The sequence below is a fragment of the Condylura cristata genome, unplaced genomic scaffold (genome assembly GCF_000260355.1).
Source record: "Condylura cristata isolate star-nosed mole 26May11 unplaced genomic scaffold, ConCri1.0 scaffold00012, whole genome shotgun sequence".
Taxonomy (NCBI): domain Eukaryota; kingdom Metazoa; phylum Chordata; class Mammalia; order Eulipotyphla; family Talpidae; genus Condylura; species Condylura cristata.
This window is the reverse complement of record NW_004567113.1, coordinates 10,108,454-10,130,293: the sequence shown is the minus strand read 5'-3', so window position 1 is coordinate 10,130,293 and position 21,840 is coordinate 10,108,454. Positions and strand designations below refer to the sequence as shown.

The window sequence follows — 21,840 nt, the reverse complement described above, 5'->3', positions numbered from 1 at the left end:
GTTTTACTTGAAAATTGAATACTAGTGCCATAACTTTTAAAATGTTTTTTTTTTAAGTTTCCTTTATAGTTCTGAGCTACAAAACCAGTCTTTTTAGTACACTTCTCTTTGAAAAATGTATCAGTAGTCTGAGTCATATTAAAGGTAAAGAAGTGCCAAGGTAAAAGTAGTTATTTATTTTCTGATGTTGCAATTGTCTGAGCCTCACTGTCTGAATGTTGCTTGTCTGAACATGAAAATATGTCACTTGTAAATGGTGTTTTTAGATTACAGTTGTGCTGGCTTAGATTCTTTTAAAGTGAAGATTGTAGATTTGAACATTTCATCTGAAGCACAAATAGCTTTATGTAATCTCAAATATTACGCAATTCTTCAAAATCTGCACATTTAAAGTATAGTGTTCATAATCACATCTCTGCATTATATATTTAAAGTGTTAAATGTTAGATGGTGGTGGAAATTGTTACTCTTAGTTGTTAAGAAGTTCTGACAGAACACTAACTTATTGAAAAGGTTTTTTGTTGTGGAGTCAATATGATATGAGTTGGAGTAAATTTGTTTAAAGAAACAGATTACAGTGAAAGGATAATGAGCCTTTGTCAGATTTTAATGCCCTGTGTTCAGACCAAAAATAGAGTATCCCTAATGAGGGTAAAATAATACTAGAAATTGAACGAGACCTCCCAGTATCAGGGTATGTCTGAGGATGCAGTCTCCCTAATATCTATCCAGAAGTGTTAATTCATTAAGCCATTCTTCTGTAGTCCCTATTCTCATTTTCTCACCACTTTTCTACAAAATGTTTCTTAGAGATAATATTCTTATATGTTTATATGCACATGTTACACAAATCCAGTTTGGTGCTCTTTAGGCAATATGTTCTCAGGTTAATTTTATAATTCTTTTTGTTATCTTGTGCTTATTATTTCTATCACAAAGATTTGTTTCCTACAAGTTTATTTTCCACATCTGAAAAATAAGTTCTCATAGTCAATCAAAAAGAAGGAATTTGTGTAGTAAAATGAGTTATAAAAAATTATCTTAAATGGTCCCTGGTATTCTAATTTGTACTATGTAAACTTAATTTAAATACTTAACTAGTTGAGAAAGGAAATTTTGTTTCTGCAAACAGAAACATTAGACTTTAAGCCTGATTTTACCCACAAGAGGCAAACAAATGATGGTCTTTTGTCATAATGGTGAAAGTTTAAAATTTGCTATGATAATTTTAGAATTGCAAATTCATGGCTACATAGGCATTTTACATGTATTGGAATATTCTTAATAGGGGATAGCACCTGATTCAGGAATTCTGGCATTCAGAACACTTTGTAATATTTTATAACTATTTCAGAGATTCTGTTTTTTTAAAAAAGTCTGACACTTTCTTGTTAAAATAGCAATTAGTAGGTCTATTAATGCTAGGGAACAGGTACATGAAAACTTATTGAAGACTTGTTTTCATGACTGTTTACAAGTTGTCATAGTATATATTTTTTTTTAGTGATCCAGTCAGTACCACAAATCTGAAGTGCTGGCTAGTACATTTAAGTGTAGATAGAAAGCTCATTTGTGGTGGTCTAGAGTTTCAAAAAGAAAAGTTGTTTTTAATAGCATTTAGATTCCTCCTAGAAAATGAAAAAGCACCCTCCTACGCTCAGAACAAAGAAAGCTGCCCATCAGCTAGAACTGAATGGCTTTACATAAGTCATCTCAGAAAGCCAAGAAATGTTCCTGCACAAAGTGTCTGTAAGCATGAACAATGTCTTTCCTTATATACCAGTACAAGATACTTTTGGTAAAGGACATATAATGTTATTATAATTCCTGGATTGGTAAAATTTATTAATCCAGAAATGGAAAGCCCATAATTACAAGAGCCAAACTTGCTTATAAGCTTGAATGAGTAGTAAATTTTGGCTGAGAACTTTAATCTGATTATAACTTCTTTTATGCATGACTGAGTAGTAAATATTGCCTGGGAACTATAATCTGTCTATATCTGCCTTGTCATTACATGAAAGAAACACTAAGAAGATTTTAAAAGAAAAATTCCAGAACATAAGAAATTCACACAAAAAGATTTTTTTTAAAAATATTCATTTATTTATGCATACAGAACTGGGGTACAAGCTAGAGGTGAAAAGAGTCACCAGAGACAAATGGGGAGTAGGACAGGCTGACTAAGTACACTGCTGAGGGAAGCAGGGGCAGGCCAAGAGAGGTCTGCCACGCCATGTGGTCACCTCCGGGGCAGGCGGGAATCGAACTCATGCTGAAGTGGCTTTAGTTTCTCAGTGCTGTGCTTTAACCCACTGCGCCACCAGGGAAGGCCCAAAAAAAGATTTTTACCACTTTAATTTACATAAAGTCCTCATCCCTACCCCAGTCTAGAAAAAAGCATAGCCCCAAGAGACATTCCAAGCTAGTTAGTTATTCAGTTTGGATTTCTGGAGCGCTAGTGCCCTGCCCCTATAATGTGGTAAAACATCATAAGGCATTCTCCTCTCTCCCCCTGCCCCCCACGTGTGGTAATGAGAATATTTACAAATTGATAGTTCACCAAGGGAAGATGAATTTTTGTCATATTTTAAAAAAAGAATTTCTGTCATATTTTGTCAAAGTTACATTAATTTCTTGCGGAAGTATCTCAAGTTCAAAAAAGTTTACTAGTGGGTCAAACTCAAGAATAAAGAAAAACATAGACTAGTGAGAAACTAGAAACAGGTGAAATAGCTACAAAGCACCACCAAGAATGGAAAATGAATTCATATTTATTTTCTATCTAGAAGCCACTTTGTAGATAAAGTAATGAACCAGTAAATTCATTTATTATGAGATGTGGAGTTGTTATTACATGATAGAAATTCCATGTGGCTGAAGTTCAGTCTTCTGTTTACTGAATAGGTTTATTGTGACTTTCTGCCTTTCTTTAAAAAGTAAAACCATATTGTCTGTACATTTGGGTCCTCTTGACCATGTTGCTTTTACCATATGTTACAGAGCCAGGTTTGTAATTTGGTCTGGTTTCCTTGGGAAAATCCCTAAATTTAAAGTAGTATTTAACAAAAGCATTATTTAAATCTTCTACAGTCCTTTTAAATCACATTCATCTTAAGCCAGAGGAGTTTTCTAAATTTCTTAATAATTTTACTATGAACATATCCCATAGTGGAATGGAATCATTTTTTAAAAAATATTGGGAAATACTTGGCGTTTTCAATTTCGCAGCTGTTTCCATCAGTGATAGTATTATTTGATACTTACATTCATTACATGCAAACCTTGATAAACTGGCAGTCCTACTATATTATCCCTACTTTTCCAGATAAACAGTTCTATCAAGTCTGTGAGCAGTCATCTATCCTTCTACATGTCTCATTTATTTAAAGCTTTTCCCAGCCTAACTTCCCAGTTTTACTAGTCCATCATGTCCATCCTGGTTTTGTAAGCCTCATTCTTGTGTCATTTAATTATTTTGTTCATTCATTTCTTAATATTTTCCATAGAGTTCCTGTTAGTACAAGGAGTAATTCATTTTGTGCAGACCCTGCCCTCAAATTTATGTGCTAGTAGAAAATATTCCCTCATATTCCTTGATTATCTGCTGCTACACATTTCACATCATTGTTCCATTCTGGGTATTTCCCATAATCTATTTTCTCTAGTGACAAAGAAAGTCACCACACCATTCTGACTAGTTCCAATAAAATTCATGTATTCCATCTAGCCTAATCTTAACTCTCATGGTTACACAAGTGCTTTCTTGTGGTTGTGCTGACTCTTATCATGCTCTTCACAGCAGAATTTCTTTCCTCTTTCCAATCTCCCAGCCAAGCTGGCTCCCAGGAAGTGATTCACTTTTTATTACTAGGAGTAAGACAACTCCCTCACATGAGTGGCTTGGGATTTACTCTGTACTTTTAACTCTTTGTGTTGCCAGTCATTTCTTTCTCCTTCATCGCTTAACCAACCAACCCATGCATACTGTAGGTTTCCTTCTGCTCCGCCAGCACATTTCTCACTAATTCTCCCCACTATCATTTGCAACTTCAATCTCTTCAAACTCTAGACTTTTATTTGATCCCTGAAATCGTGCTCAGATATATCCAGCCTGCCAAAAAGACCCTTATCACACATTCTATTTTGTTTACAAATATTATTTTTTCCTTATCAGATCCTGAAGTCATTTTTAAAAAATCATGTATTCTCATTTTCTCAACTGTTTAACATCTACCCTCTCTGATTTGGCTGCTGATTTGTCTGTGCAATGGAAACAGTGCCTTTAAAATAACCTTAGTATAAAACATTTATCCATTAATTCAGATTCCCTCAGAAGTATTTATTTTGTATTTGCTATACATGAAACAATTGCCAGGTACCAGCATTATTTCTAAAAAAAAAAAAAAAAAGACACTACCCTCTTTATCAGAGTTTATAATTTAGGTAAGGAAATGGAGTAGAGAACTATTAAGCAGAAGAGTTGCAGCAAAGTATATGAAAGCAAGAAAAGCAGTATTTCCCTTCAGTCATTAGGTAGTTATGAAAGCTTTCATAGAGAAGGTGAGGCTTTTTTTTAAAAGAAAAATTACAGCTATTCATATAAAGAGCGGGAGTGAGACTGTCTTCCTAGCACTGAGAGTATATATCTGGAGGGAATCTCAAGGTCTTTGCTTTATCTGCAAATTCAGTAACACGAGGGCAAAATGTGTCTAGGAGAGCAAGTGGTAATGAGGTCAGGAACAAGGGATTGAGATTTTAAAGTTCTTTTTAAGTTTTTGTGAATATGTGTGTTTTGGAAGTAGAGAGAGGTCTATACTTTTCACCTGATTCTAAAATATGAACACTGTGGTGAGCTGCTGCTATAAATATAGTCGAGGACCAGTTTACGAAAGGCTTTGAATGCCAACGTAAGTGATTTCTAATTTTTTTTTTTTTAAAGATTTCAGTTTGAAGTTTAAGAAATAGAAGAATATGCTTAGACTTTCTTTTCTGGAAAGTTCACGCTCCATAATGTGAATTATGGCAGGAAACTGTAGAAGGTCACTCTAGGGCACATGCAGTAGTCAAGGCATGAAATGAATAATGATCTGAGAACAATTGCGGGTATTAAGGGGCTGAGTCAGAAGCATTTAGAAGGCACAGTTTAGGTTTTAGTAGGGCCCTGTCCCCTCGATAAGGCACTCTGTACAATCCTACACAAGTACCCCACTCTCCGCGCTAGTTTATCTCATTCTGGTAGAACTGAACAGCGTGTCTTGAGTTATTTGTGTACTTCTGTATTTTGTTCTTTGACTTTGGGACCATACCTTTGACTTTTCTATCCATCACAGCACCATAGAAAATTACATTGATAATATCCTAAAAGCTTTGTGTATGTAATTCACTGAATGCTCACAACCCTATCTGGTTGTGCATTGTAATACCCCCTTCTCGGCTGAAGAAAATGAGTCACAGAAGGTGAAATTACTCCCTAAAATAACACACCTAGTAAGGTAGTGGAGTGCCAGGCAGTGTGGCATCAGAGTCCAGTCTCGTAGCTAATGTGACAAGCTGCCTCAAAATTGGCATCACGTTATTTGAGTACGGTCCCACGATTGGTAAATTTAAAGCAATATATAAAATGATGTAGTTTTATACAATAAGCATATTTTATTTGTGTGAACAACTAATGAGTTTGCTTTGTTTTTGTTGTTTGATCCTTTCAGAACCAATTCGAAGATACAAAACTTACCACAGTGATATCTTTAGTATCTCCAGTGAAAGTCCATCTATTATTTCTTCTGAATCAGATTTCAGACAAGGTAAGAGGTATCTGACACAAGCAAATTTTTTTTAAGAAACCATGATTTTTTTTTTAATTTTCACTAGTATTGAAACAAAGGTGACAAAAGAATAAATCTGTATAAAATTTAAAAAGCTTCTGGTTACTCATTTTAACAGTGTCATAGGAACTTAACAGTCATTTCATGTAAAAATTATCATCTCCATAATGGAAATACTGTCTACTTATTTCCAACAGTTTTAGTAACTTTATGTTATCGGTTTGGTAATAGTAATATGATTTTTAGAAATTATTTCATGTGTTTTGCTAAATGAGTTCTAAATAAGATCACCTCATATTTTACCACCTATGCTAATTCCTTTTTCATTTAGAATTAGTAAGAAAAAGTGAAGCTTCAAAGAGGTTTGAATCCTGCAGTGGTCTCCCAGGGGTAGATGAAATCCCAGGTCAAGGCCAGTCACAGAGACCAAGGTATGTAATGTGAAAGAATGTAATAGTACATATCTAGTGACAGGTACTTTTATATTTCCCTGTTAGAATCAGCAAATTTAGGGTCCTCCCTGGTAGCAAAATGGGTTAAAGCACAATACTATGACCCAGCCACTGCAGCACAAGTTCAATCCCTGACCAGGGAGGTGACCCACATGGGATAGCAGAGCTCTCCTGAACCACCCACTGTACCCCTCAGCAGTATATTTCAGTACATCCACCTGTTCTGCTCCTGACTCTGTCATCTCATGCCCCCACACCTATGGCATATACCCCAGTTCTTGTATGCGTAAATAAATACATCTTAAAATAAACAGTTTTAAAATTGATCCTCTTAACTCTATTGTCTGTTTTTCTTTTCCTCTATGTTCTTATAAATTCATTTGAATGCTTAAATTATGTTGCAATGGTTTGAGTTACTGGAATCTTTTGAACTTGACTCTCATCAAATTTTGTGCTTTATTTCTAAAATTGTCTGTACATACTTAGTAAACATAAACAGGAATTTCTGAAGGTCTAGCATTAATTAATAAAAGAATAAAAGCTCTTTGAAAGGTCATACAGAACCAACAAGCCAGCTTTCAGTGAGTATTTGTTTAATGAATAATAAGTAACCTAGCGTGTAAAAAGTTAATCATTCACTACATCATTTCTGGTTTAAGAGAGGTTATCTGATTTATTTTTAAAAACCCAATTTAGGCTGGTTGGATTTCATTTTCATACTGAAATAATCAACTTTCTTATTAGGTATTAAGTATTATACAAGTGTTGGACTTATGATGGAAATGTTGCATCTGTATATTGATTTACTTTTTCTAACTGAACAATGTGAAGTCTATAGTGTATATACTGTTGTGCATTCACATTCTTTTCATGTTTACACAGGCCCCTTTCATGAACAAAGCCATGTTGTTTATATTAAACTTTAACTTAAAAGTTGCAATGATGCTAGAAAACCAGAAATCGCTTCAGAATTTATTCCTCAACTCTGGAATACCTTAAAACTCAGTGACTCAGTTCATTTAAATGCTACTGCATACAAAAGAATCATTTGGAAGTTAACAAAAACTTGCCCCCTAACTACTTCTGGCAGACACTGTTTCACACCAGTAAACTATTAATAGATGGGTAATGCTGGTCATGTGGTTAAAGCAGATAATTTATCCAGGGTTTAGACTCCAAGTAATCTAATACATTGCAATTTGCAGAAAACTTATGAGTGGTTGATATGATGCCCTTTTAAACTTGATCAAAAGCAGGAATAAAGATGATAACTGTAAGAATCATTGGGATTATGTGTTAACGATTGATTTACTGTCAAGTCCAAACAAAATTATTTTGTGAGCTTTCTTTCAAAAAGTCAAGGTTATTAGTGAATCTTAGTTTGATTGTTTCCAGGTTTTATTATAGGAAACATTTACATTAACACTTACCAAATCCTGTATTAGTGATAAAGTGTGTTCTGTTTCCCACCTGAAGAGGGGAAACAAAACTCCAAGGTGTTCATTCCTTATAGGTAGAGTAAAAGGAAAATTTGTCAAGGAAAACTACACTGCTAGATCCCTGCCATACTTAATTTAAGATCCTAAACTCCACTTCTTTAAGATGAGTTCCATCTTTTCTGCCCACAGGAAAAAACACTCTAAGATGCTGTCTAAATTTCTGTTCGGGTACAGAATTTTCTGAATGTGTATAAAGATTTCTGATAATACCCTTAACATGCTGCTACACAATAAGGAGATCTTGCTGTGTTCTTTAGGTCACATATTAGTGAGTTCTATAAATAGTGCTGTATTTAGACATGTTGCATGCTTCTTTATAATAATTTCCATTCCCTTAAGCTAGATTGAAATGGAAAAACAGATCCAGACAGTGCTATTGATTTGTATCATGGGAGGTGGGGGGGGAGAGATTAACAGGAAATTATGAGTCACATACAACAGAATGAGTAATTTTTGGATTCTGAGCTATCAAAAAGTGTCTTTCAGTGACCACAAAGAGTATTCAAAGCTGTTTTCCAAAGAGCATCTCTAAGCCTTTTCTGTGTTAACTTTTGAAGTATAATTTATATATAGTACAATTCCTACTGCTTCTATGCCTGTTTGCTTAATAAAGTAACTTTTTTCTGACTCAAAACATCTTATTTATTACTAAATGGTACAGATTTTATGGAATTTTTGTTCATTTGTTTATTTCATTTATTTACCTCTCAAACTTTTCAGTCCTTAGGACCTTCTATCAGATATTGTATTGGGAGAGATAAAATGCTAATCAGTTATTTTAGTTATGGCACAAAATAATTTTAACAACAAGGCAAATATAGTTAATGGAAATAGTGGTTATGAGTTAAAATTTGTGGATTCAAATTCTACTTATCCTTAATGCTCATTAAATGAGAGGGAGTCAAGAAATTATATTCAATAAATTTCTTAACAAATAGTTATTGTGCACCTGAGGTGTGCTGGTAGAAAAAGCATCATGAACAAGACAGAAAAAGTCCCTCAATAAACTTTCTAGAGTGAGAGATAGCCAATAAATGATTTTTTTTTTTTTTAAGATTTATTTATTCGTACAGAACTGGGATACAGGCCAGAGATGCGGACGGAGGGTGAGAGGATTCACCAGAGACAGAGTGGGGAGCAGAACAGGCAGATTGACGAAGTACACTGCTGAGGGGGGCAGCGGGCGGGTCAGGAGAGATCTGCCGTACCATATGGTCATCACCTCCAGGGCACATGGGGATCGAACTCATGTGAAGTGGCTTAAGCTTCTTTGTTCTGTGCTTTAACCTGATGCGCCACCAGGGAGGGCCTAAATCATTTTTTTTTAAATCATTAGATAGTGATATATTTTGAAGAAAAATAAAGTAGGCTAAAAAGAGAATGCAGGGATGTGATGTCTGAATACTGTTGTACATATACTGTGGCAGAGGAGGTCTTTCCATGGGGTGATATTTAAACTTTTCCAGTAAATCATGTTCCAGACAAAAGGAACAGCAAGAGCTGATGCCCTGAGGTATGAGATGTATTGCATATTAGAAGAATAGCAGGAAAGGCATTTTGGTTACAGCACAATGAATGATGGACAGGATGGATAGTTACCAGGACCCAAACCACGTCAGACTACAGAGGCTGACTCTGTAGGATGTTATTCCAAGTATGATATAAAGATGTTGAATGATTGAAAACATGGAAAAGCCATATCTAATTTACAGTTTAATTTCATTACTGTGTTACGTTCTGTGGAGAGCACACAATAAGAAACTATCACAGTAATCCATTTGAGTTGGGCAGGTACAGATCAAGTTGTTAGTGATGGAGAAGAATTGTATATAGGTATCTTCAAATTTGTGCCTTTTAAGATTTGATGATCAGATGGATGCAAGATTTGCAAAAGAGTAAAATCAAGTGATATTAATTGGTGTCTAAGCTGCTGATGGATGACAGAAGGTTATGTGTTGAGGGAAACTTTCAAGAATTTGGTAAAAATTTATCTAGGAAAGTGAATTGTCTATAATTCAGGGAAGAGATTATAGTTTTAGGAATATATAAGATAATTAGATCAATGTAACAAGATGAAAATACATAGGTATGTAATATATACAGAGACTAGAAATTTCTGAGTACTTGTACTGTCATGTTAAAAGATTAGAAATGAAAGAGGATCAAATGAAAGAGAAGCTTTAAAGTAGAAGGAAAACATAAAGAACACGGTTTCCCAGAAATCAAATGTTTCAAGAAGCAGGTTTGAGCAACCATATCATATGATGCTTATAGACCAAATAAATTGAGAATTATCCCTGGACTTTGATAACAGAGGTCAGTCATTTCTGTGACCAGTTTTGGTGGAATAGTAGGGCTTAGAGCTCTTGGTCTGACCCAAAAGAGAATGAGAAGTGAAGTAGATGTAAAATTTAAATAATAATCTGAAGAGATTTACTCTATAAGATAGCAGGAAAATGAATAATCTAGAATGAAATGTGGATCCAAAGGAGGATTTTATGTTCTAAGTAGGAGATAGTGCAGGCTGGTTTTATGCTAATGAGAATAATGTAATCTTTGAGATTATTGATCTCAGAGCAAAGTCTTTGAGTAGAGGAGAGGGGTAGGAATACATGCACAGTAGTGATTATATACGGGTGCAGGAGATCCATCTACCGAGGCAAAGGAGATAGCAGCACATGTGGATATAGATTTGGAAGGTTTGATGGTAGAAGAATTAAAAAGTTATTGATCGCTTCTTATTTCATCAAGAAAAGGAAGCACCAGCATTAGTTGAGAGAGAGATGATATTAGAATTTGGGAAAGACATGTGTCTCCAGATAGTGCTGCAGGCCTGGTGAGATTAGTCAACATGGTTGTACAGTTTTGTGAGAGTTGAGGTCTGTGCAAAGGAATGATCAATTATGTTTATTTACGTAACTTTGGATTGCAGCATTGCTTGATTTAGAGGTATATGATTTCCTGCCTGATTGTTACCAAACCACACCCTCCAGCAAAGCACCAGTAGTCTTTCACCTTAGTAGGTTATCCTCCCTACTTTCCCTACTGAGCTCATAGTTATCAGTTGTATAGTCATATTTCTAAGATTTGTTATTGGGCTAGCTTTATTTGTCAACAAAGGCTTGATTTTAACGGTATTCCTGAGGATTTAGACAACAATGTGACTGGATCTGTGGATTAAAATTCTTCATAGAGTCCATGTGAAGCAGAGTATAGAAGGAAGTGAATTAAAAGAAAACGATATTAGAGTATTGGAAAACAGAAATGGGAAATTTTAGAGATGTTATGGTTTTAACACATGATATAGATTGCTGGCTGAAATGGAAAAGGCAAGAATGTAGGAGATTTCTCAGTCTATGTATGTCTACCATGAATGATGACAGAAGTGGTGGGAAAAAATAGATTGAGTCAGGCATTTAAATCTTTAGTGAATAAGGAATCATTGATCCATAGCACAATAAATGTCTAGAGCAACATGGAGCAGTGGGTGGTGAACTTTCATAGCAGTACTGTAGAAAAGGTGAAGACTATTTGAGGAGGGGTCAACTGGTTTGACAGCTGAAGTGAAAATGAATGGAAATCTCTATTGCCACCATTGGGCCAGTCATACAATACTGTAAGATTGAGGCAGCCTCTATCTGAGATCACTTCCAAGTGGAGTAGCTTTAAGAATATGCTGGAATGTTCAGAGAATAGGTATTTTCATGTACCACTGAAAATAACAGAACCTACTTTATCCAACACATCAGAAGTAGCACTATAATGTTAACTACAAGGTATCTTCTGAAATGAAAAGTAAAACTTGCTTAAATTCTTAATATTTACCTTTTTTTCTCAATTACATTTAAGAAGATAATTGCTTTCTTTGCACCCTTTTCTTCTTCCCTCTTTTTATAGCAGACAATATGAAACTCCTCTTGAAGGTAACTTAATTAATCAAGAAATAATGTTAAAGCGTCAAGAGGAAGAAATGATGCAGCTACAAGCCAGGATGGCCCTTCGACAATCCCGGTTGAGCTTGTATCCAGGAGATACAATCAAGGCTTCCATGCTTGACATCACCAGGGATCCTTTAAGAGAAATGGCTCTAGAAACAGCTATGACCCAAAGAAAATTGAGGGTAAGTAGCCTGTCAGCTTTCCACTTGTAAACTTGGTCTTACAGGGAACTGTTATAAAAAGTACTCTTTAAAATTGCTGTAAGTATCTGAAATTTGCCAAATTAGGTACATCGGTGTTAAATATCTTGTCCATTGATATTAAAATCATATTTAATTTTCATTGATTTCACTTTTAAAATAACATTAGATGGAATTAGAGTACCTTAACTGAATATTTTTTAATTTGGTATTGTGAGGGAATTTTTTTTTGATTAAGAAATTTATTCCACAAACAAGAAAATCAGAGGTAGAGATTTTAGGCTTAGTTCAGACGCTGAAGAATGTTATCAAATGCATTCCATCTTTCCACTCTGACATTCTCAGTAACTCATTCTATAGTCAAAAGATGACAGACTACATTACCTCTGAGAATTATATCATCACACTATAATATGTAAAGACAGAAATGAACAAATATGTACATGATATTTGTAGAAGGATATTGATTATGTCTTTACTTGTTTCTCTATTAGTTTATAACCTATACATTTTTATAAATGTAAGCTTAAAATAAACACATTCTTCTTATTTAAATAACTCGAACATTTTATGACTTCTAAATATTTTGGTTAAGGACTGTGAAGTTTCCATTTGCCATCTACCATCATTTTCTTTTTTAATTAATTAATTTACAGTTATTGGGCATTTAAAGTATTTCTAATTTGTCATTACTACTGCAAGCCATCCTCTGATGAATATCCTTATAGTTAAATCTGTAGATAAAGTCTCCCTAATAAAAAAGCCAGGTCAAGGCAGTTACTTTTTAAGACAGTTGTTACATTTTGTCAAATTGCCCTTCAAAATATTTGTGTATCACCTATGTTTATTATAGCCTTGTTTACAACAGCTAAGTTATGGAAACAGCCAAAGTGCCCAAGGACAAAGAAAATTGGTTTATAGATGTGTGTGTGTGTGTGTCTGCTACACACACACACACACAGGAATACTACTCAGCAATCAAAAAAAGATGAACTCTTGTCATTTGTCACAACATGGAGGACCTGGAGAGGGTAATGCTAAGTGAATTAAATCAGAAGGTGAAAGACAAATACTAAGTAGCCTCATTTATGTTTGGAATATAGAAAAACAAGGCAAGCTGTCTGGCAAGACCAAATCAATAGTATACCCTGACATCTTACTGCAGGAATGAGGCAACCAGAGGGGCGGGCTGTGGAGTGGAGTTGGGGAGCCAGGGAACCCCAAGGAACACAGTGGAGGATTAATTGGGCATTAGCTGTAGGCACGGTATGAAGGCATAACATTTGTAGAGGTTTGAACCTATAACCCCCAAAGCAGATACAATAATATAGACCTACTTTTCCTCAAAAACATAAATGAAGAGGGGAAAGGCAAAAAGTAGTTGGGCTTTTACATCTTAGTAAGACAACAAACAATACAATTCCATATTAAAGTACCACCTACTATAGCTACTCATTATTAAGTAGAATCAACCAACTTAGGCAAAACTATAACCTGGTAGGAGGAAGGCCACAGCTTTAATTAAAATAACTCAATATGGATGAAAACTTCTTTTCCTAGATGTGCTGAACAAATGGGTTGGAAATTTTTGAAAGCTAATAAGTGGATTTCTGCTTTTTGATTTAATATAACATTCTTACTGTGCTCCCAATACTTTGCTCTCCATTGCTAGGGAATTGAAATCAGTAGAAAAAAAACCCATTCCTAAACTCAAAGAAGAAAGCTACATAGTTAACAGACCATTGAAGAACAATTTCTGTGACTCTCAGCAAAAATTTTATCCTCCTTTGCTGAGCATCTTGTATAGTCATGAATATATAGTAGTTTCTCAGTAAACAAATGTTGATTGATAGGGAAAAAATGTTTCTACTAATTCATGCTTCCTATAATCATGTCTATTTCACCATATCCTTACCTATTCTGGATATTATCATTCTTATGCATACCAATATGATAGTTGAGACAATATCTCATTTGCATTGTTCCTTTAAAAATAATTTTCAAGGTAAAGTAAATGTTAATAAAACAAAATCTAGATAATTTTTTCAGTTCTAAGATGTATTACCCTATTATTTTTTTATTTTTTTGGCTACTGTTTGTTTCAAAGAATTCTCTTATAATCATACTTGTATGCCCTGAAGCTTATGTAATTCACATTTCCTTTATAGTTTAATAAGGAAAAGAGACCACCATATTGTGTGGTGAACATTACATTTAACTACAAATTCAAAATCTTGGATTTTATCATTAATAATGCTGTTTCACGGCTGTATGTACATTTTTAAATCTTATTATGCTGTTTTTTAATGTGGAGATGGATTATAATTTATAAAGCACTGTTCAGTTTTATAGTTATTACATTGTAGTAAAATCAATTAATTTAACCTGAAAGGAAGAAATTCAAAGTTTTATAAATTCATCATTATAACTAACATCTTTGTCAAAATTAAGCAACAGGTAGGATGTCATACAAAAAATAGTGTGAATTCCTGGTAATTAAAGTCACACTTAAAACAAAGGGCACACATACAGATACACCTTTTTAATAAAACATAGGTTCAGAGAACTAACCCAAAACTTTGACTCATTAGAGAATCATAAGTGGTGATCCATACCTTTACAATTTGCCATTGTTATGTGTCATCTCACTAAAATCTTACTTCCTTTTCAGGCAATCAGATTCTATTTCAAAACAAACATTTCTTTATCAGAAAAATGCCATATCAATGAGTAGGGATTTGAATTACTAGTCATCAAAGAACTGCATTGTCTCTTTTATGAAAGGATCAAGAAGAGTTTGTTTTTGAGGCTAAAAAAGAATACTGGATTTAGAGGAGCAGTTTCACAACTGAATTAGTAGCCTTTCTGAATCATAAATTATTAATTTTTTTCTATATTCCTTTTGATAATAGAGTTTGACTTATACCCTATTACTTAATTTCTTTATCCATTCTGTTTCTCATTGCTGACTATCTTCGTTTTTCTGTTCTAGTGGTTTTTTCTTTAAAATATGTCTCGTTGGTACACTAAGTATTAAAATTTTAATGTTAAACTTTTACTTAATAGTGTCTGTCACATGTTCCACACTCAGTTAACTGGATAAAATCCCTCACCAAGTAAACAAATAAACTGTAAACAGCCAAATGCAAGGAGAAACCAACAATGATAAAATTCCAGTACCATCCACTGGTTCAAACACAATGAATCCATGAACATACTACCTCCCTTTGGTCTCAAGATTAGCTGTGCATTCTTTCTACTGTTTGTTCGCTTGGACTTGGTATTTTAATCATTTCTGATTCCTGTACCCAAGTGGAGTTTATTTAGCCTTGTCTTCTGCACTAAGTCTCCCCTTTTTCCAACCCCCCCCCTGGATATATCGACTCCACTTTCCCTAGACCCAAGTCCTCTCAGTTCCTGAGATGGTATTTTCTCACTAAGATAGCAAGAGGTGGCTAGAAACTATGATGCCTATAATGTCCTCAGTTGCCACTATTTAGAACAAAAAGTATAAGAATCTAATTACATTGGATATGTATGGTATTTTGTAATCACAAAGTAGGTAGTGTCCTTTAACTATGGCTTTAGCAATGATATTCTAGCCAAAGCACTTCTGACTGGAAAAAGGAAGAATGGAGGACTATGACAAAGGAGCAAAGAGTATGCACTGCAGCAAGGACAGTCTCTTCAATAAATGGTGCTAGGAAAACTGGACCACTACATACAAAAGAGTGACTCTAGACTATTGTCCCACACTGTACACAAAGATCAACTCAAAATGGTTAAAAGACCTGAAATGTGTGACCTGAAACTGTAATATCTGGAAGAAAACAAAGGCAAAATACTCCATGACATACATCTCAGAAACATCTTTAGAGACTCAGTCTCTAAAGCAAAGAAAATGAAGGAAAAGAAACAGCTGGGATTATATCAAACTAACAGAATTTTCTGTACAATGAAAAGAGACTATCACCAAGACGAATAGACACCCCACAGGTTGGGAGAAAATATCTGCACCCCGCAAAACTGATAAGAGACTGTATATAGCAGCATTATCTTTATCCTTTGTCAGTCAGTGGGCTCTTAGGTTGTTTCCAGTCTTGGCAATTGTAAATAGTGTGCAATAAACATGGAGGTGCATGTATCTTCTCAAATAATGTTTTGTGTTTGAGAGGTAAATTCGCAGGAATGAGGTCAATGGATCATGTAGAATTTCTATTTTTAATTTCTTGAGGAACCTCCATACTGTTTTCCATAATGGCTAGATTTACATTCCCACTAACACCAAATTCTCATGAGCTTGATGGGAGTCTAAGTCTAGCTAACAGTCAAAATATTAAATTTGCAAGACAAACTAAGTCTTTACACTACTGATAGAAAATAAAACCTGAAGAAAAGCTGTTCACTTATGATGTGAGGTGTATTCCATTCCTGGCCTTAGAAATTCTAATGTATTTTTTAATTGAAAGTTTCAATATTTGTTTCAGATCATCTAGCTCAAATACAATGACTTTGCATCTGTCATTCTCATTATTATTATGACATTATTCCTTTTCAAGAAAGGCCTAAAATAAATGGTAAGTGTATTGATTCTGTTTATGTGATTTGCAGAATTTCTTTGGTCCTGAGTTTGTGAAAATGACGATTGAACCATTTGTATCTTTGGATTTGCCACGATCTATCCTTGTAAGTAATAAAACTACTTGTCTCACTTAGACAATGCTTTCAGTAATGGTGATTTTTTTTTTTAGGGAACAGTGAAAAATTTTATAATATTAACTTTCAAAAATGCCATCTGTTATTTTGAATTGTAGACCAAGAAAGGGAAAAATGAGGATAACCGAAGAAAAGTGAGCATAATGCTTCTGAGTGGGCAGAGACTGGAGCTGACCTGTGATACCAAAACTATATGCAAAGATGTGTTTGATATGGTTGTGGCCCATATTGGTTTAGTGGAACACCATTTGTTTGCTTTAGCTACCCTCAAAGGTATGAAGACATTTTTTTTTTTAACTGTTATTGAAGTACCATTGTTTTACATCCTTGCTAGTGTTCGCTTTAAATTCATGGTAAGTATGGAAACCTGACAACAGTCTGGCTTTCTCTGCCTGTTATTCCTGATCTTGTTTTGTGGAATACTCACCAAATGAACATACATGTTCAATTGAGAAGTAAGAGATAAATTTTTGACATGTCCCAACTAGGCACATTGTTTTCATAGCTATATCTTTTATTACCCTATGCACCTGCTAATGAAGATTTTTCTTGACTTTGAAATATAAAAATATATTTTAATTGTTATATTTTGGTGCCCATAATATATGTCAATTTTTTACATCTATACTCAAGAAGTTAGTATACTGCTCTTTGATTTAAATATTTAACAGAACCTACTATACAATTTTCACATCAACTCTTTTGCCCACTATTCTAGAACCATATAGTATTTTTTCTGTATGTTGTCAGTTGATAACTGGGTCTTTTCACATGTTTTTAAACATTACATTTATTGAACTCTGGCATTCACAATTATAGTGGTCTCAGCACAGCTTCAATAGAAGCTGTTTATATCAATTTGAAAGCCATAGCAGTATGAAATTCACTGGGCTTTCATCTTTCTTTAATAAATCATTATTTATGAAATAGCCTTCAGTATAATATATTTCTATTTACCCCAAAATTTACTGTAGAAAGCTTAAGACAACAAAGTGCCGTAAATAGCAAGTTGTCTTGAAAGTCTACAAGATCATGATGTATCTATCATAAAAAAAGTATTTCATCAGCTTAGCTTATTGAGTTGTTGTTTTTTAAGAACTATTATTTCATTTAAATCATTCATTAAATATTCATGTAGTACCTACTGTTATTCTGTCACTTTACTACTTAAAATTTGTCTTTTCAAGTAATACTCTTCACATGAAGATACTCAGTTCACTAGAATGTTCATTCATAAAACACTTAATTCCCTAAACATTCTAGGTAAGCATGAATAATCCTTTTATTTTGAGAAACTCAATACTTAACAGAAGACATTAAAAATAAAATGGCTATTTTTTCCCCTAGGTTTTAGCTAAAAGTTCAATAATATAAATATCTCTTATTGAATGTTTGTTATGTGCCCCTTGTTTTCTCAAGTGTTTGTTACCCATTATATTACTTGATCTCCACACCAACCCCAAAAGAACTAACACTACCCTGATTTTATAAACAAGAAAACTGCTACTAGAAAGGTTAAGTAACCCTTCAGTGCCACACAAATAGTAAGGGACATGTCTGCCGCTGAGTCCAGTTACGTGTCTTCAGAGCCCTCGTTCATAAAAGGCTTAGGCAGATTGTCTCCCTTCTACAGCAGTGCCTCAGAGCTCCCTGCTGTACTTCTTAAAAACTTATTTTGTTCTCATATGAAACTTTTGTGGAAGTCTAGCCACCAAAAAGAGTACATTAAAGTATTTTCATTTTATCTGCATGTTTCCTCATTTTGTTCTAGATAATGAATATTTCTTTGTTGATCCTGATTTGAAATTAACCAAAGTGGCCCCAGAGGGATGGAAAGAAGAACCAAAGAAAAAGGGCAAAGCCACTGTTCAGTTTACTTTGTTTTTCCGAATTAAATTTTTCATGGATGATGTTAGTCTAATACAGTGAGTACATAGGAGCTTCTGTTGTCCTCTTCTCGGCGTCTCATCTTTTGACTCTCTAATTTACTGATACTGAATTATTTGATCCCTGATCAATGGTAATATCCTCTTTAGCATAAAATAGCTTATTAAATTTCTTTGCTTATAACACCTAATTCCAAACATCTTGGAAACTGAAGTTCTATGTCAAAAGTCAGTCCCAGTATTTAGTATCTAAAACCTGGATGTGTTGTGTATGCATTTATTTTCCAGACATACTCTGACATGTCATCAGTACTATCTTCAGCTGCGCAAAGATATCTTGGAGGAGAGGATGCACTGTGATGATGAAACATGTTTGCTGCTGGCATCTCTGGCTCTCCAGGCTGAGTATGGAGATTATCAACCAGATGTAAGATTTATTTTTCCTTATCCAGCATCACTTTTAGTGTGGATGTTCTCATCTAGTGTAATTAAAGACTAAACCTGGTTGAGTTTGTTGCTATTAGCTCTGGCAATTTTTGAAGCTAGTTTGGTGCCTCAGAGTGACCACACTGGTATAACTCACGCCAGGAGTTACAAGCCAAATCAGAATCAAATGGGTTGTCTGCTTCCCAGATGGAATCATTCACTGAGGGACTGAGATCCTGGCAGAGCACACTGTATGAAGAACAGATGTCTAAGGCCTAATGTTGCTGAATATAAATAAATACATCTAAGAGGGAACAAGGAGCAAGCAACTGCCACTCAGACAACATCCTTCACAATGTTAGCCCCTGATTACAGTGACACTTGGCCCAAACTTGTCAGTCATTCTGCCTCACTGAATAAAAGAGCAAGACTGATACATTTCCCCTAATGCTCACACATAGAGAGTAGTGTGAAGCATCTTATCTCTTAGTCAAGGCAAAAACTTTAAGATAGGAGGAAGAAAGCAAACAGAATTACTCACAAAAGCATTTTCCTTCCTAGGTTCATGGTATGTCTTATTTTAGACTGGAGCATTATTTACCTCCCAGAGTGATGGAGAAATTTGATTTATCCTATATTAAAGAAGACTTGCCCAAATTGCATAATACCTATGTGGGAGCTTCTGAAAAAGAAACAGAGTTAGAATTTTTAAAGGTAAGCATGTAATATTACTAATGATGAATTTTTTACCTTATTCTATATGAGAAGTGTTGGACACATTTAAAATCTCATTTATTGTGTCAGCTCATTTATTCCTGACTAACATGCTGTTTTAATTCTCATTTTGTGAAAGGGAATCGAAGCTCAACAAAGACATGTTATATTCCCAAATTAAGTAGCTGCAAAACTATGAAATGAACCCATATCTGGCCATAGGGTCTGTTTTTATCCTATCCACACTCTAGAAAGCCATGTACATTGTAAAGGAACTTAAATATTGTGACTGACTAGAGATGAGAAGCAAGTTCATACTGATTCTAGAATTGTTGTACTTTATTTTGTCTAAAAAGGCTTAAAATTCAGTCACATTCTCTGAAAATGGTCTTTCCACTAAATGTTAACTGATTTACATAGCAAAAGGGAATCAGAAAAGTTTTTATATGGTTCCAGTTTCTACCACCATTTTCCTACGAGATGTCAGATAAATAGTGCATTTGCAATTAAAAAAAGATAATACTACATACATCTCCAGTGTGGAGAACAAAGATAAAATAGTATTCTCATGAAAAGAGAAACTTTCAAATCATTCTCCTGTTTCAGTTCCCTCAGATGTAACAGTATGCCTTCCATTTGCTGCTCCATATTAAAGGGACCCACCTTTCCCAGCCGGATGAGTAGATCTATGAAAGAGTTTCATTCACAGACTACAATCATTAGTCTAGGATTCATAACAGGAAAGACTGATTCATAGAAAGAAAGGCAAGGTGGTTTATACTGAGCCTACACTTGTGGACATTAAGTTATATATTTGGGATTTTCCTTAGTTGGTAACATTTTTATATTTGTAGGAAATAAGTATCAACTATTTCATATTTTTATTTAAAAGGGTAGAAGGTCAGTTAACAGAAATGAAAGAACTTGCCTGGGAATTTGAAATCAGACAATCTTGAATTTAAATTATTTCCACTAGCTTCATGAACTAGACAATGTCCTCAACCTCTCAAAACTTCAGTTTTCCCTCTTAAAGATGCATAGTGGGCTGCCCTATTCCTTATCCTGATACTTTTTTTTCTTTCATTTTAGCATCTTTTTTCTAACCTGAGAAGTTTAAATCTCATTCATATACTTTTCTAAGGTTAAACTTGTGCTATGCCTTTGAGAAACATTTTTATCTTTTTGTAAATCTGCTCTATTGAGGTATAATTTACACCCAATAAATATACCACTTTACAGTGGTTAATTCACTGAGTTTTGAAAACTATATATGTAATTGCGTAGCCACATCCATAATAATGATAAAGAATAAGATTAGCAAATTGTGGCCTATTCATCTTATGAATAAAGCTTTATTGGTACTTGGCCATTCTTATTTGTTTATATATCATCTCATCTGTTTCCATGCTACAGCAGCAGAGTCGAATAACTACAACAGAGACCCTAAGACCCACAAAGACTGAGCCATTTACTCTCTGGTTTGAACTGTTTACTCTCTGGTTTGGTGACCCTTAAGTACAGCGCAACTTAGTTCTCACAACCTTTTGTCATCTGTCTCCTTCACCTACTCCTTGCCTCTGGGCACTGCTGATCTGCTTTCTATCAGTTTTTTTCTTTTCTAGATTTCTTATAAAGAATCATAGAGTATAGTCTTCTGTATTTGAGGTTCTTTTTTTACTTAGAAAAATACTATTGAGATTGATCCATGGTGCGGTGTGTATTAGTTTATTTTTATATTGCTGAGTGTTTTTCCTTTGTGCAGATATGCAACAATTTATGTCTTTATATACTTATAAATGTATGTAGTTTTTCATTTGTTGATATATATGAAGCTGCTATAAGTGTTCAAATGTGAATTTTTATGTGAACATGTTTTTATTTCTCTTGAGTAAATACCTACTAGTATTTGGTATGTATGATTAACTTTGTAAGGAACTGCCCAATGTTCCAGAGTTAGTTGTACAGTTTTACAGTATGCTATCAGTAATGTATGAGCATTCCAGTTGCTTCATATCCCCAATATCAGTTAATTTGTTCAGTCTTTTTTTTTTTTTAATTTTGTTTATGTATACAAGAAACAGGGTACAGGCCAGAGGTGTGGGGGGGGAGAGGATTCACCAGAGACAGAGTGAGGTGGGAACAGAACAGGTGGATTGAATGAAACACACTGCTGAGGGGAGCAGC

The 21,840-nt window shown here is 34.4% G+C and overlaps 1 protein-coding gene across 1 annotated transcript in view; it reads left to right on the top strand.

Moving 5' to 3' along the window:
• The window catches only part of PTPN13 (protein tyrosine phosphatase, non-receptor type 13 (APO-1/CD95 (Fas)-associated phosphatase)), a 151,895-nt gene that overhangs the window by 57,992 nt on the left and 72,063 nt on the right, over positions 1-21,840 (top strand). Inside the window, exons 7-14 of the mRNA XM_012724233.1 lie at positions 5,709-5,804; positions 6,157-6,256; positions 11,674-11,896; positions 16,526-16,600; positions 16,729-16,903; positions 18,402-18,555; positions 18,805-18,943; positions 19,504-19,656. Of these exons, the coding sequence (XP_012579687.1) occupies positions 5,709-5,804; positions 6,157-6,256; positions 11,674-11,896; positions 16,526-16,600; positions 16,729-16,903; positions 18,402-18,555; positions 18,805-18,943; positions 19,504-19,656 (1,115 nt within the window). The remainder of the gene's footprint in view (positions 1-5,708; positions 5,805-6,156; positions 6,257-11,673; positions 11,897-16,525; positions 16,601-16,728; positions 16,904-18,401; positions 18,556-18,804; positions 18,944-19,503; positions 19,657-21,840) is intronic.